The sequence below is a fragment of the Anabrus simplex genome, chromosome 6 (assembly GCF_040414725.1).
Source record: "Anabrus simplex isolate iqAnaSimp1 chromosome 6, ASM4041472v1, whole genome shotgun sequence".
Taxonomy (NCBI): Eukaryota; Metazoa; Arthropoda; class Insecta; order Orthoptera; family Tettigoniidae; genus Anabrus; species Anabrus simplex.
This window is the reverse complement of record NC_090270.1, coordinates 312617579-312634803: the sequence shown is the minus strand read 5'-3', so window position 1 is coordinate 312634803 and position 17225 is coordinate 312617579. Positions and strand designations below refer to the sequence as shown.

At 38.7% G+C, this 17225-nt stretch overlaps 1 protein-coding gene across 1 annotated transcript in view; it reads left to right on the top strand.

The window, feature by feature from the left end:
* The window catches only part of beta'COP (coatomer subunit beta'), a 161641-nt gene that overhangs the window by 6800 nt on the left and 137616 nt on the right, over positions 1–17225 (top strand). The window contains exon 3 of the mRNA XM_067150540.2: positions 2558–2750. Coding sequence (XP_067006641.2) covers positions 2558–2750 — 193 coding nt within the window. The remainder of the gene's footprint in view (positions 1–2557; positions 2751–17225) is intronic.

The window sequence follows — 17225 nt, the reverse complement described above, 5'->3', positions numbered from 1 at the left end:
CCGATGATTTGAATGTTAGGCCCCTTTAAACAACAACAGCAACATTCATTATATAAAATCACGAAGAACAAAATCTTGTTGCTTTCCTTTGGATCATTTCTAGTATCAAGTAATCCTGGTGAGGGTCCCATGCACTACAACCATACTGTAATTGGGGTCTTACCAATGACTTGTTTACCCTCTCCTTTACATCCTTACTAACAAACAAAAATCCCATGGCAGTACAGTCCTGAAGGGCCTTGGCCTACCAAGTGACTGCTGTTCAGCCTGAAGGCCTGCAGATTACAAGATGTTATGTGGTCAGCATGACAAATCCTCTCGGCCGTTATTCTTGGCTTTCTAGACCGGGGAGGCTATCTTACCGTCAGAGAGCTCCTCAGTTGTAATCACGTAGGCTGAGTGGACCTCGAACCAGACCTCAGATCCAGGTAAAAATCCCTGACCTAGCTGGGATTCAAACGCTACCCCTACACACGGGGCCAGTTTTACATCCTTATTACAGCCCCTAAATACCCTCATAGCCATATGAAGAGATCTGTAACCTTTATGTATAACCTTGTTAATGTGGTTACCCCAATTAAGATCCTTCCTTATATTAACATCTACCTGTAGGTTCTTACAATGGTCTTCATGAAGTCCTTTACTCCTTCAACACAGTAATTAAAACTGTTTGTACCGGGCGAGTTGGCTGTGTGCGTAGTGGCACGCGGCTGTGAGCTTGCATCCGGTAGATAGTAGGTTCGAATCCCACTATCGGCAGCCCTGAAGATGGTTTTCCGTGGTTTCCCATTTTCACACCAGGCAAATGCTGGGACTGTACCTTAATTAAGGCCACGGCCGCTTCCTTCCAATCCTAGGCCTTTCCTATCCCATCGTCGCCATAAGACCTATCTGTGTCGGTGCGACGTAAAGCCCCTAGCAAAAAAAACAAAACAAAAAAACAAAACTGTTTGTGAAACTTACAGGCTGACTTTTCACTCAATTTATCATCATACCATTGTCTGCTGTCCATCTTGCAGTATTGTTGAGGTCCTTTTAGTCATTCACAATCCTGCAACTTATTTATTACTATATCTATATAATATTATTTGCAAAAAGCCTTATCTGTAATTCCAGTTCTTTACTCATATAGAAAACATAAAGGTACAATAGTACTACCTTGCAGAACCCCTCCCCCCCCTTCTCATTACATGATCAGATAGTGCTTCACCTACTCTGATTCTCTGAGTTTTACTTTTTAGGAATTTAAACACTCATTCAGTCAAGCTTTTGTCTAGTCCAGTAGCCATCATTTTGGTCAGTAATCTCCCATGATCTGCCCTGTTAAAAGCCTTCAATAGGTTAGTAGCAATAGAGTCCACTTGACCACCTGAGTCTAAAATATTTGTTATATCTTACTGGAATCCTACAAGTTGAGCTTCAGCGGAATAACTTTTTCTGAACCTGTATTGTCTTCTCAGTATTTTAACAAATGTGTCTAATATAATTAGAAGGAATACTTTCCCAGAGCTTAGGAGCAACACTAAAGCTGGCTCTCCTGTAATTATCCGCGTTATGTTTATTACCCTTTCCTTTGTACACTGGTTCTGCTATAGCAATTTTCAATTCATTTCGTATAACTCCTTCATGCAAACAGTGATCAAATAAGTGCTTCAGATATCTTACTATATCCCAACTGATTGCCTTTAGTATATCCCCAGAAATATTTTCAAATCCAGCTGCTTTTCTAGTTTTCAACTTTTGCATCATTTTATAAATATCCTTGTTATTATAAGTAAATTTTAGTATTGTGCTAGTATTAGCCACCTCATATACCCAAACATTGTCCTTGTATCCAGCTGTCTTTCATAATGCTGACTATATACTTCTGCCTTCTGTGAATCCTCACATATACACTCCACTTTTTTTAATTAATTCTGCTGTAATAGTTTGAAGAATTTTTAGAAAACCATTGTATTTTCTGAACCTAACAGTACTAGTGTTATTTTATGATGTATTTTATCAATATCATTAAGAATAATACCTATCGAAGACTGTCATTTAAATTAACGTGTTGGAAAGCCTTACATCTAGTTATTAATAATATCCATCAAAGACTTTAGAATTTGCTTTACGTCGCACCGACACAGAGAGGTCTTATGGCGACAATGGGATAGGAAAAGGCTAGGAGTGGGAAGGAAGCGGCCATGGTCTTCATTAAGGTACAGCCCCAGCATTTGTCTTGTGTGAAAATGGGAAACCACGGAAAACCATCTTCAGGGCTCCCAACAGTAGGGTTCAAACCTACTATCTCCCGGATGCAAGCTCACAGCTCCGGGCCCCTAACCGCACAGCCAACTAGCACGATCCATCAAAGACTACCAATTAAAAGAACATATTGATGACCTGGAACACACCAGTTATCTGTTAATGGTGGTGCTAGTGCTGCTTCTACTACTGCAGTGGGGTTGAACATTAAAAATGTTTCCTTCTATAGTAAATCTAGATATTGATAATATTCTAGCTGAAGTAGGGAACTAATACTGAATATTTTTACTAAGTATTATGTCTCTTTAAGGTATGTGACCTGCCTGTTCGTGCTGCAAAGTTTGTTCCTCGCAAAAATTGGATAGTAACTGGTTCCGATGATATGCAAGTGCGAGTTTTCAACTACAACACATTGGAAAGGGCTCATGCGTTTGAAGCTCATTCAGATTATGTCCGTTGTATTGCGGTACATCCAACACAGCCATATCTACTGACAAGTAGTGGTAAGTATGCCAACATAGTTATACTGCAGACCCTACTGTTTTATTTTGTTTCCATCTTTGAAAGCTAAACACCTGTTGTATTTCATAGTTCAAGGGTTTATTTCCTAAAATATTTCTGTATTAGACATACACTAAATAAATAAGTAAATAACTAAATTTATTTATTAATTAATTTAAACATTAAGTCTGGAAATGTGAATAATAGTGGGGAAACTAAATGAGTACACATGAGAGATATAGACAAAGGTGGAACAAAACAGGATACTTAATGTTTGGACATACTGTAACTATCTTCTTCTTCTTCTTCTTCTTCTTATTAATATTATTATAAAGCCTGAGGCTTTAGAAGTGGAAGATCAACAGTGGACCCAATCTTCAACATGAGGCAATAAATGGAAAAGAATTGAGAATATAGAAAAGACATTCATAGACCTAACAAAGGTATATGATAGCATTCCCATGGAGGAGATTTGGGAAACCATGGTCACAATAGAGACTGGGTACACAAACTGTAGAAGTGTCCGGCCCCGCGGTGTAGGGGACAACGCGTCTGCCTGTCACCTGGCGGCCCCACGTTCGATTCCCGGCTGGGTCAGGGGTTTTTAATTGTAAATGATTAATATCCCTGGCCTGGGGACTAGGTGTTTGTGTCATCCTTAATGTGCCTTTCCTCACATTCAACACTTTACACTTCCGCAATTACAATTACACGCAGGTTCATATATGGTGCAAGTAGTGGCAAAAGATCTACAGAGGTCCACGCCACAAACAAATATAATTTTTTTTTTAACCTGTAGAAATGTGGCGAGCAATGTACAACTGCATCAACAGTGTTCAGACTCCAGTTTGAAAAATAGAATGGTTTAGAAATGAAACTAGACTAAGATAGGGGAGTGTGCTGTCATGTCTTTTGTTACTAATGGTTATATCACAAAATATAAATTTCATGTTTCTGTATTGACAGCTAAACTAATATTCTTTAAATCACTATAACAGTGATTTATTGTTGAACAGTATTCTCCTTATTCAATACATTATGGTTAATGTGAATTTCACATTTGTCACATCTGTATTTGTTTCAATCCTAATTTCATCATCTTCAGCAGATTGCTAAAATTGACATTACATATTGTAGTTAAAAGGATTTAAAATTGAAGCAAGAATGATAAATGTTCTTATTAAATTAAAGTTCATGCTCTTATAAGAGGATATCACAACAAGTGGATAACAGTGCACACTAAGGCCCGGTTTCATCAACGAATGTTAAATATATACCAACAAGTAGTTAATACTGAGTTAAAAATTTAACATCTTGTTAGGTTTCTTGCGTTTCATCAAACTTTTCCTGTGAAATGTTAACTAATCGACTGTTAACTCTCCCAACATTGCGAACTGGTGCGAATCAAAGAGGCAGTGGTATGAACATGCTGTTTTAGAGCGCACTCCGATGTGCTTTTCTTTGAGTACAGCTGTTAAATATGGTATGTGAAGTGAAACGGAGTCGTAGTTCTAATTTTTCCTCCTTCGAAAAGGAGTTGTATTGAATTTGTTAGTAAATATAGAGAAGTCATTGAGTGCAAGCGCACAGATGGATTGACGATAAAAGAAAAGGACGAGGCTTGGGAGAAAGTCCGTGAGGGTTTCAATGAGGTTAACAGATACTTTGTTAGCGGGTATCCACTATCACCTAACAAAGTCCCTTCGTTAATTGTCCCCACTTTAAACTGTGCTGTGACATGGAAGTTATTAAATATTGTACTGTCGTGTACAGAACCAAGCCACCTAGCAACCATGTCCCTGATTTGGAGGTTAGGATCACTAATCACCTGATCATTAACATTAACAGAGAAATTTCCCTTCCGATTACGATATGAACTCTTCTTCGATCAGGATTATTGTGTAAAAGATCTAAATAGAGCAATTCCGCATCTAAAGGGAGATTCACAGCAGCCATTTTGGAACAGGTTGCTAAATGCTAATGTTAGCCATTTAACATGGGAAATGGCTGATGTTAACTTTAATACTCAGTTTAACATATGTTAACGTTAACAGTTGTTGATGAAACTTAAATTTTCTTAAATTGTATGTTAAAATGATTTAACATCTTGTTAAGTACTAACATGTGTTGATGAAACCGGGCCTAAAGATTTTAACGCTATCGGAATTATTTTCCTCATTTTCATTATTTGAGAAAGCATGATTTCAAACTGAACTTTATTATTTCCTATAAATATGGTAAGCTCATTAGCATGATATCAATCTTATCCTCCAGCTGAACACTCTTACTCTGAATTACCTATATTAACTAACTTTTAATATGGCAGAACTAGTGCGGTAGATTTCCTTGTAAGAGCATGAACTTTTTCTTAATAAGAACATTTTAACATTCATAACATCATTCTTCCTTCAGTTTTAAATGTTTTTAACTACAATATGTAATGCAAATTTTAGCAATCTACTGAAGATGATCCAGTTAGGATCAAAACATGTACAGATGTGACAAATGTGCAATTTTAAGTTTTTAAAATTCACATTAACCATAATGTATCGAATAAGGAGGATACTGTTCAGTAATAACTCTGCTATGCTGGTTGCAAGCCCGGTGCCTCATCTCGCAAGTGATGAGGAAGGAGGGGCAGGAGGAGTCTAGAAAACCAGGGTCCATCAGACTCCGGATGGTAGCACGCTGTTATAGGGCCCCTACCTAGGGTTACAGGTGAAGAGGACCAACGGCTTGATGGTTGGATAAGGATATGTCCCATCAGCTGGAAAGCCGGAGGAGTCTCTCTTCCTGGTAGTGGAAGCAGTGTTATCAGTATCAGCACAGTGCAGGGCTAAAGGTGTCTACTGGACTGTTGCTAAAAATTTACTGGCATGGTCAGGAAGACTTGAATGGCAGTAAAACTGCAATGTAGAAGGCAACGGGAAACCACCACATTATTTTTCCTAGTATAGCAACCATGGATAGTAGGAATTGTAACTTAGATACTACTGATCATGGGACTCGGACACCAAGGTCCGGCAGGGGAGTAACTGAGGTATCCCAGGTCGTCAGCAAGCGAAAACCTCAGAGTTTTGGAAAAGAGATTAAAATAGGGACATGGAATACAAGTACAGTGCTAAGAACAGGAAGACTAGATGAATTCAAATGACTTATGGATGAAAACAAAATAGACATCCTGGGATTATGTGAAAGTAGATGGCCTGGTAAAGGTGATTTCCACAGTGACTCATTCAGAATTGTGTACAATGGAAATGAAAATGTGGACAATATGGAGTAGCTGTAATATTAGGAAAGAAGTGGGCTAGCAACGTGCTAAATACATATCATGCCGATGATAGAATGATAATAGCGAAAATAGCTGCCATACAACAGATATAGTAATAATACAGGTATACTTCCCTACTACTGGACATGACGACGATGAAGTTGAGGAAATGTATAATAAAATAGAAGATATAATTAAACTAAACATTGACAAAGATAACATAATGATAATGGGAGACTTCAATGCTGTGGTTGGCAGCAATATTACTAGAAAAGTTGCTCCAGATTCGGTCTAGAATGAACATATGATAGAGGAGAACGTATGATGGACTTTTGTGAAGAACAGGACATGATCATAATGAACACTGTATTTGACATGCCTAATAGAAGACATTACACATGGAAGGATTTCGGAGATAACAGGTACTGAATTGACTACATTCTAGTTAAGAGAAAGTACATAAATCGGGTAATGTCACGCCATAGTTATCCTGGCTTAGACATCGACAGGGACCATATCCCAGTATTAGCCAAATGTCGAATTAGGCTGAAGAAGTTAAGGAAACCAAGAAGCAAGAAATGGAATCTAGAAAAGTTAAATGATCCATTAACACAAGTAGTATTCGAAGAAAAGACAGACACGATCATGTACAACAACTGCAACAAAACAGACTGGGACACTGTCAAAGCTTCACTTACAACGGCAGCAGACAAAGTGCTAGGAAAAGAGACGCTTGAACCTAAGAAGAACTGGATGACTGAAGAAATACTAAATCTCATTCAGGAAAGAAATAAAAAACACTGGAAAAATACTCCAGAAGGTATGATAAACTATAAGAAACTAAAAAACTTAGTTACACAGAAGTGCCGAGAGGCAAAAGATGGCAAAAGTAGTAGTAGTAGTAGTAGTTTTGATAGAAATATTTGAGAAATTACTGTAGACAACCTCGTATTTTTCAGTAGGCCTAATTAAGGACACTTTTATTCTCCGTCCCGTGGAGTAGGGAAAATAATAGTAATCCACCAGCTGTAATAATCACATAACCACATTTCAGTAGAATTGTAGTGAAGATAAGGTATAATATATTAGATAGTATCTTGCCAGTTATATTCGTGTTTTTCTTCGTGTATGGCAATCTTTTCGATACTTAAGCATTTAACCAAACGCAGGGTAGTGTAGTGTAGATACATTATAGTATAGATACAGTACATTTAGATAGTGCCGTATCTTGCCTGCTATATTCGTGTGTTATTTTTCGTGTGTATCTATTAGACCGTAATACTAATAATAATTTGTCTAAGCATTTAGCTTCGTTGGTAATCTTTGACTACAGTAGTTCTTGCAAATTTCATTTCTGTTGTGCTTAGTTTAGTGACATACGGTACGGTTCCGTAATTAGGATACGTCTGAAAGTAGTTTAACATTACTGTAGTGTACTGTAGATAGATAGATAGATATGATTTATTTTAACTGGCAAAGTTAGGGACACGTGTCCCTGTCTTACACTTAACCAGTGAAATACATAATTAACATAAAAATATATAACTGAATAAATGAAAAAAAGAGACTGAAACAAATTACTACGGTACTATGCTATCCTGCTGTACATAAAAATAACTATTATAATACACAATATAAATTAACATTTTGCTTCGTACGAAGAAATTAACATACAACAAAGAACGAATTACAATTTTAATAATAATAATAATAATAATAATAATAATAATAATATAGATAAACCTACTAATATTTACAATTAATTTGTCCAATTCCAGAAGTATAACACATTGACGAATGTTCAGTTTTCATGTGTTTACTGTGGGTGAAAAACATTGCCAAATGGGGATAGGGATAAGGATAACTATGCAGGAAACCACAGCTGAGTACTTTCTAACACTATTGATGAATAATAATAATAATAATAATAATAATAATAGTCTAATAATGATAATAAGAAGAGGAAGAAGAAGGACCATGGAGAGAAGAATGACCATGAGAAGAAGTAGAAGAAGAAGAATGACCATGAGGAGAAGAAGAAGGAAAAGAAGAAGAAGACTGTCGCACTACAAGCTCGTTTCATAGAGATATTTTGAACACATACTTTTAAATCTTCCGTGGTTTGATATCCCTCTGACCTCCTGCGGAAGGAAGTTCCATTCACGGCTGGCCACAACAGTGAAGGAATTGTTCTAGGTTGAGGATTTATGCTTAGGAATAGCGAGCAATGTCGAGCTCAGCGCTCTGGTGTTTTTATCATGGTGTTCAGAAAGGCTATGAAATCGTTCATACAGGTAAGATGGGGATTGTAAGGTAAGGATTCGGTGCAATGAAGTCAGGGTATGCAGCTTGCGTCTGTCTTCAAGGCGTAGCCATCCGAGGTCGACGTAAGACTGGGTAACATGATCTGAAAATTTCAGATTACATATAAATCTTACACAGGCATTCTGTGCACGTTGTAGTTTATCTCGAAGCTCGGTTTTCACATCTTTGTAAACTACGTCACAATAATCGAATATTGGAAGAACGAATATTTGTGTAGTACTGGTGTAGTAGAGGTATCCGTAGAAACTCGTACTAAAATACTGTTGTTGTAATTAGAATAGAACTGCTTAATTGCAGTTTGGAATTGTGTAGTTCTTGTGTAGGCTATTACTTTTGCAACCTCTCCAAAGGGTAAGGTTACAATTAATAGGTTTAATGAAGAGAAAATGTTTGCTACCGTAATGCTTTCACCCAAAGTACTGTACACTAGGCATGTAAACATGTACGAAATTAAATTTGCAAGCACATTAATCACAGGAAATAAACAAACAGTTTAACCAACATGACTATAAAGAAAGGATAACCGGGAAACGGCTGGGAACCATATCCAGGCGGTGGAAGGTATTGGTAATACTGAAGAAGCGAAGTCAATGTAATCCTAAACTTTACTTAACAAGTTAGATTCGATTTCATATATAAAGCAACAACCAAGATACAATTAAAATAATGACGGCATAATTTCAACAACCATTACAATTTACATGAGGGTAGCATTTAGTAATTAAATTTATTTTACACCGGAACATCACACATGACGTTCCACTGTCGTGGCGTTACCTTTAAAAACCCAAAACAGTTCGAAATAAATAAAGGAAGGTAACGTTATACTAAACTGAAGAGATACATCAAAGGAGGAAAAATAATTTACGTGTAATCATGGAGCAGAGCATCTTCGGTGGGTAGCCCCCTCAAAAACACTTCTGAGAAAGGGTACCCGACCTAAAGATGAATAATCCACGATGAAGCGGAATGAATGAGATAGTCCCGAGAAAAATATTACTGATAAGGATTACTTCGAAAGGCGTATAACAATTAATTTACAAAACAACAAACGGGAACTATCTCTTAACAAAGTGAGGTGACTTACCGAAACGGCTAAGTCGTAATTATAACATTTGGAAGCAGAAGGAAATACGGGTACGCTCCGGCAAGATAAATAAAATGAAACACTACATCTGAAACTGAATACCAGAAAAGTTAAAAAATATTAATCAGTGCTTACCGGATGGCGGGGCCAAGAAGACCCGTACCTTGGAAGGTGACCGTTCCCTTCAGTGGTCAAACAGAAAGACGCCCTCGCAGAGCAAAGCTCCAGCGACAACGCTTCTCCCCGGAAATTATGAAATCTTACCACGGCCAATGAGCGTACGATGATTTCCTTCACCTACCAATCACATTTCCTTTTATTTTCTCCAATAGGAGCGCAGAAAAAATAGTGCTGACAAGGAACATTTAGGAAGCCTCTAGAAAAATTACGAAATTTGTGCAACTTTACGAAACCGGAAATCTCCCACGCCGATGTGGCGCGTGTGGTACAGGATGCACCAGAATTACCATGACAATCAAATAATTTCAAAATCATATCGACTTCAAACAAATTAAACAATTCCAAAATTCACATACTGAGGAAAACCAAAACCAACAAAAACCAAAACAAACAATTGAACAAACACTTTACATACACAACCGATCGCCGTCTTCCGAGTCCAAATAATCAAATCCCAATAATCACAACATACTCCCCCCCTTTAATTTGGAGCACCGCTCCAAAAATAAAAAAATTGATCACAATTTTAGCAGTTCAGTTACAGCATAGTTTAGAAAATAACAAAACACCCAAAAAAACACACTGAAAAACAAAGGAAAAATGTCACTGAAAACAAAGGACATATAACAATGTTCATTGAAACAGAAAGCACATAAAATATACACTGAAGAGATTTATTTTTAAATTTCTTTTTTCTGTCCTTATGTTCATAAAACACCACACTGAAATTATTTTCTATAAAAAAAATGAAACGTTCACTGAAAAAAAAATTTACACAAAATAAGAGACATCTTTTGGATTGAATTCTTGGTTTTTCCAGTTTATTTACACTGTAGCACCACGAGTTCTTGCTGTTGATGTGACTGACGACGCGGCCATTGTCTTCAGCCTCAACATTACAGTTCAAACTGGGTGACTGCGCACAGCCTAGCACGACTGGCGTCATTGGCACATCTGGTTACAGCGCTGTAAATTGACATGTCCAAGTATAGGTGATATCACGTGGCACTAATGGCCACGTCAGAGTATGTCTGGTAATTATTCAGAATCTTGGCATGGGATGATGGTCACCACCATGCAGACGGTTCCCTCTTGGATTAGGGACGTCAAGTTGTCAGGCAAGAACAGTAATTGTCATCTGTGCCTCAGGTCACTGGAATGCAGTGCAGAACGGCAGGGCCCAAGACATAATGTACCTCTCCACTAGGCACGACAGCAGAAATGGGGATGGTATCCCCCTCCGGCCACTGCAACAGAAATTTACCCGCAGCAGACAGGGAATATGAAGCTAAAGCCACCCTGGTGGACAAGAGCTTGGAGGCACCTAACCGGTGTCTCCTCGACCTTCATTTGGGAGGTTCCCCCACAGGTTTGGGACTATCTTAGCCCCCCCATTCCGGCAAGCACTATGGATAACTTAAGATGAAATTTAAGAAATAGTTTAAAGAAACTCAAAAACTCTACCGGAGTTTACCCTGATTCCACAATTTGACAATAATCCCTAGTTACGAAGATCTTAATTCTACCCCACAATACATACTAAATTATATCTAATGTGATCATAAATGACCTTTCCATTACAACTAAAGAGACTTAACTAAATAATAAACTATAAAACCCGAAAAATTGTGCGCACTAATTAAAAATTTGCTTACAACTAATTCCTTATCACTACCCCAAAACAAAATAGTTTCTAAAGTATTATCTCATAACTAGGGAATTTTTATCTGAGATAAATGCACACGGCTGATCCTCTTTCTTTCAGGATCACTGACTAACAATGATACAGGGGTTAAAAATTTCAAAATTGTGCAGGGACCTCGAAATCTGGGGGATAACTTGCTTATTACATGGTCCGCAGCACTACTAATGGGATGAGTCTTTACATAGACCTGGTCACCCACAGACAGATTGTGCGGTCTTCGCCCGTGATTATAGTTACGTTGAACTTTAGCGTAATAAACCTTCAAATTTTTACGCGCACGATGCCAAGCAGCACGGATCGTTTCTGGATTAGCGACATCAGGCAGGAGATCGTTAATGGACCACAGATTAGAAAGTGGAGAATTAGGGGTGAACGCTAGCATCAATGAAGCAGGAGTTTGCTTGTGACTTTCATGAATAGCAGTATTGAAAGCAAATGATAGCCAATTAAGTGAAGAATCCCACTTTGAGTGGTCAGAAGAATGGTATGCAATAAGAGCAGATCTTAGGTTCCGATTAACTCTTTCAGCATAATTAGGCCTGGGATAATAAGGTGTGGTAGTCACATGAGAGATAGATAGATCAAAACAGAAATTACGGAATTGCACAGATGTAAAAGCTCTAGCATTATCACTCACCAAAAATTGACAGGGTCCAAATGAAGCAAAGATCTGTTTTAAGCAAGAAATAGTAGTACTAGCATTAGCCATGCGAGTAGGGAACAGCCATGTAAAACGCGAGAACGCATCAACACACACAAGTATGAAACGATGGCCGGTCCGTGAACGCGGGAATGGTCCAATGTAGTCGATAAATAGTCTCTCCATTGGGCGAGAAGCTTGCTCAGATGACAACAGACCAAGGCGGGTATTAGGAGCGGGTTTACTGATGTTACAGGTTTTGCAAGATTTAACCATAGTGCGAATTTCACCATCCATGGATTTCCAAATAAAATGCTTATGAATTTTCTCCCTGGTTTTAAATACACCAAGGTGTCCGCCAACAGGGGATTCATGGAAATATTTGAAAAGAGCAGGGACTAGATTAGAAGGTACAACAATTTTGAGGTCTCTGCGCCCACGAGCAGGACAACATAAAACACCATTTTTGAGGGCATACGGTTTGACCTGTTCACCAGATTTAATCCTGTCAATAATACCCTTCAATTCAGGATCGTCTTCCTGATGTTTAGAAATATCTTTGAAAAGGACAGGGGAATTGGTCAAAACCACATTAACAAAGGCCGAAACTTGTTCAGGAGAGGGATCAGCGGATTCTAATTGAGGATCAGAACTGCCAGGGTAGAACATTCTACTAAGAGTGTCGGCAATGACATTTTGAGTTCCACGAATGTGACGAGCTTCAAATTGAAAAGCTGAGATGCGTACTGCCCAACGCGCAAGGCGACCAGTTCTTCTTGGCTTGGCCAGTACCCAACTCAATGCCTGATTGTCTGTTTCAAGATCAAAAGGTAGATGTTCAAGATACATTCTAAATTTCTCCAAGGAGAAAACAACAGCTAAGGCTTCCAACTCATATATAGAATAGTTGCGTTCAGCAGGATTTAGACTACGTGAAGCATAAGAGATAGGACGACGTCCCTCTTCAAATTCCTGAAGGAGAACACCAGATATACCTGTAGATGAGGCGTCGGTTTGGAGAATGAAACGTTTAGAAAAATCTGGCATCGCCAGCACAGGAGCATTACATAAAGCAGATTTCAGATCATAGAAAGCTTCAAGTTGGGCATCACCCCACTCAAATTTAGCATCTTTTCTCCTCAAGGCATTTAATGGGGCTGCTCTTTCAGCGAAATTAGGGATAAATTTACGGAAGAAATTGACCATACCAACGAACCTAGCGACAGCTTTGACATCTTTAGGAGTAGGAAAATTTTGGATAGCTGCAGTACGAGATTGGTCAACCGAAACGCCTTTCTCGGACACGATATGCCCTAGGAAGGACATCTGAGGCTGTGCGAAAGTCACTTTGCTAGCCTTAAGGGTTAGTCCTGCTTTACGGAGTCTTTCAAGGACTTCATTGATATGAGCAAGGTGTTCTTCAAAGGTTTCGCTAAAAATTACCAAATCATCAAGATAATTATAAACGAATTTGAATTTAATGTCCGACAACACGTTATCCAGCAGCCGAGTCAAAACAGCAGCTCCCGTTGCCAGTCCGAACGGCACGCGCTCAAATTCATAGAGGTTCCAGTCAGTAGCAAAAGCTGTAAGATGCTTGGATTCCTCAGCAAGAGGTATCTGATAGTACGCCTGATTCAGATCAAAAGTGGTAAAAATTTTGGCATTAGCAAACCAAGAGAAACAAGAGTGCAAGTCAGGAAGTGGAACAGATTGAAGCACAACTCGCTTATTCAACATTCGATAGTCTATTACAGGCCGAAAACCACCCTGTGGTTTAGGGACTAGGAATATGGGAGAAGAGTACGCAGATTTAGAAGGACGTATTACACCATCAGCAAGCATTTGGTCAATGATAGCCTTAAGGGCTTTCATCTTAGGAGGCGACAACCGGTACGGAGGAGAACGAACAGGTACATTGTCAGTTACTTCAATTTTATATTCCAAAACATTGGTCACACCTAACTTGTCAGTGAACACATCAGGAAATTTATCGCAAAGATTCCTAAGCTGGTTGGCCTGATCATCAGGCAAATGATCAAAGTCGAAAGCTTTTGGTTCACTTGTGTCCTCAGACACAGCACTGACATAAGGAAGGATAGGAGAACGGTTACACAATGTAAAGATCCTCATAGAAAACTTAAACTGGAATTTATTATATTGAAGATCCAAAACCATACCAGTTTTGGCAATAAAATTTGCACCGAGAATGAAAGGACAAGATAAATCTTTCACCACTACCACGGGCATTTTCCATGTGAAATTACGTATCCTAATTTTGAGATTCAGACTTCCAATCAAATTCAAGGAATTAGAATTAGCCGTATGGCAGGTTAAAGACACAGGTGTTAAATCAGGGAACTTACAAACAGATTTCACAGAGTTATACAAATTTTCACTCATCAAGGTGAGGCTACTTCCAGAATCAACTAGAGCACAAACTGGTTCATTGTTCACTTCTAGGCAAATGTAAGGTAATTTACATGGAGGAATAGCAGAAATACCACAAGATTTTGGAAAATTGACACTAGGGTCAGACTGAAGCTTATAATCGACTACAGGGTCGGGTAAATCATCAACTAATTGACAGCGATAACAGACGAAACATGAAGGTACACTATAAGTTTTGGCACCAGGATCGGCGGCTAGTCATCTGGGATTACTATTACCAGAACGCCCAGAGCCGGAAGAATTGCGAGGACACTGTCTTGAGAAGTGTCTATTTGACCCACAATATCTGCAAGAACTAGTGGAGGGAGAAACTCTATTCTCATTCGGAATTGAATTGCCTAAGGGCTCAATCTTAGGACAGTTCCTTTGGAAATTTTGAAGTTGACCACCCATGACAGGTTTTGAATTGCCTAAGGGCCCAATCTTAGGACAATTCCGCTGGAAGTGATCCGTAGAACCACAACTATAACATGCACGTGAATTACGTGGCTTGGAAGAAGTAGAAACGGTACTAGTGACCTGAGAAGACATGCTCATAGGAGGAGGAGCTAAGGCGACTCGTAACTGGTCGGCATACCTAATGCCTTCAGCAGAAACAGTAATAGCTTCCAACTGAGCGAATGTAGCGGGTCGAGGTGACAGAGCAAGATACGACCGGTAATTTGGTGCAAGACCCTCAATAATGCTAGCAACCATTTGAGACTCAGAATAGTTTAGCATGAAGATCCGAGCATTGAACTTAATGTCCTGGATGTATTCCGACAATGTTTCATTCAAATACTGTACTCGAAAATAATGCTTCTGAACCAAAGAAGACAAAGCACGGGAAGGAATAAAAAACTCAAGCACATGTGCATGAAATTGGTCAACTGTCCACTTTTCTGAAATGGCTCTTATGACATGCTCAGAAAGAGCTCCAGATACATGTGGATATAAGACTTGGAAGAAATTGTCACGACTTAAGGAATACACTATACTCTGATCTTTAAATTCAACCAAAAAACGTAGAAATACTATGACTTCGTCAATCGAATTAGCGGTGAACTTAGATACACCCTTAAATATAGCAGTTAATGGGTGAGGTAAGTTTGAAAAAATTTGAGAAGCAGCAGGAGTAGTAGGTACCTGAACAGCACTGGATTGGTTACAAGAAGGCAATACAGTAGTAAAGAAATCTTGATTTGAACGCTCCTGGGATAGGGTAGGAGTACTAAAAGTGAGGTTAGGACTGAGGTTAGATTGCATAGAAACCGGCACAGATATTCGCATTTGCGACACATTTTCACACATCTGTGACACCCCAGAAGAATTTATTACAGGTGACACTTGGACATGGGGATATCTTTGTACAATAGGAAGAGAAACAACTTGGGTCGCAACCGGAGCATGAGATAAAGACACGGTAGAATTAACAGTTCCCATAGGAACAGTTGACATAGTAACTTGCGTACAAGAAGCACCACTATAATTATTCACGGGCAGAGAAGCACTGGTAACTACAGCAGGAAAAGATTGCAGGGAAACATCATTACAAGTGACGGGTACATTAACTACTGAACTTGAGCTAGGCAAAGAATTACCTTCCAGCAATCCAACAATTTTATCAGAAATATCACAAAACTGCAATAACAACGATTCGCACTCACATCGCTCATCTTCAGATAAATTATGCGCCAACAGATCGCGAATCCTGTCCACGTAATGCTGCACTTGGCCTTTCGCACGTGCTAACTGTGCATCGGACGGTTTAGAAGAACAAAATGACATAATAATGGCTTTATATTCTACAATTTTATCTCTAACAATCGACAAAGATGCGCACACTTCATCTGTTGATAACCCTGGGACGAAAACAGGTTCATTTAGCGATTGTTTCAACAAGCTCGTGTCATCCTTAACCTTTCCTGTCGAATTCAACTTACGAATACGAAGTTCGTAAGCTAATTCCTCCTTCCTCAAATGGAACGGACCTGGGATAGCACGAGACATGTTGATAAAAAAAAGGAAACTACGAGATAATACTTGAATTAAATTTTAGGTTATAATCACCGAATTACCGTCAACTTTGCTTCTTCAGCAACCACGCTCTGCTACCATACTGCAACCTCTCCAAAGGGTAAGGTTACAATTAATAGGTTTAATGAAGAGAAAATGTTTGCTACCGTAATGCTTTCACCCAAAGTACTGTACACTAGGCATGTAAACATGTACGAAATTAAATTTGCAAGCACATTAATCACAGGAAATAAACAAACAGTTTAACCAACATGACTATAAAGAAAGGATAACCGGGAAACGGCTGGGAACCATATCCAGGCGGTGGAAGGTATTGGTAATACTGAAGAAGCGAAGTCAATGTAATCCTAAACTTTACTTAACAAGTTAGATTCGATTTCATATATAAAGCAACAACCAAGATACAATTAAAATAATGACGGCATAATTTCAACAACCATTACAATTTACATGAGGGTAGCATTTAGTAATTAAATTTATTTTACACCGGAACATCACACATGACGTTCCACTGTCGTGGCGTTACCTTTAAAAACCCAAAACAGTTCGAAATAAATAAAGGAAGGTAACGTTATACTAAACTGAAGAGATACATCAAAGGAGGAAAAATAATTTACGTGTAATCATGGAGCAGAGCATCTTCGGTGGGTAGCCCCCTCAAAAACACTTCTGAGAAAGGGTACCCGACCTAAAGATGAATAATCCACGATGAAGCGGAATGAATGAGATAGTCCCGAGAAAAATATTACTGATAAGGATTACTTCGAAAGGCGTATAACAATTAATTTACAAAACAACAAAC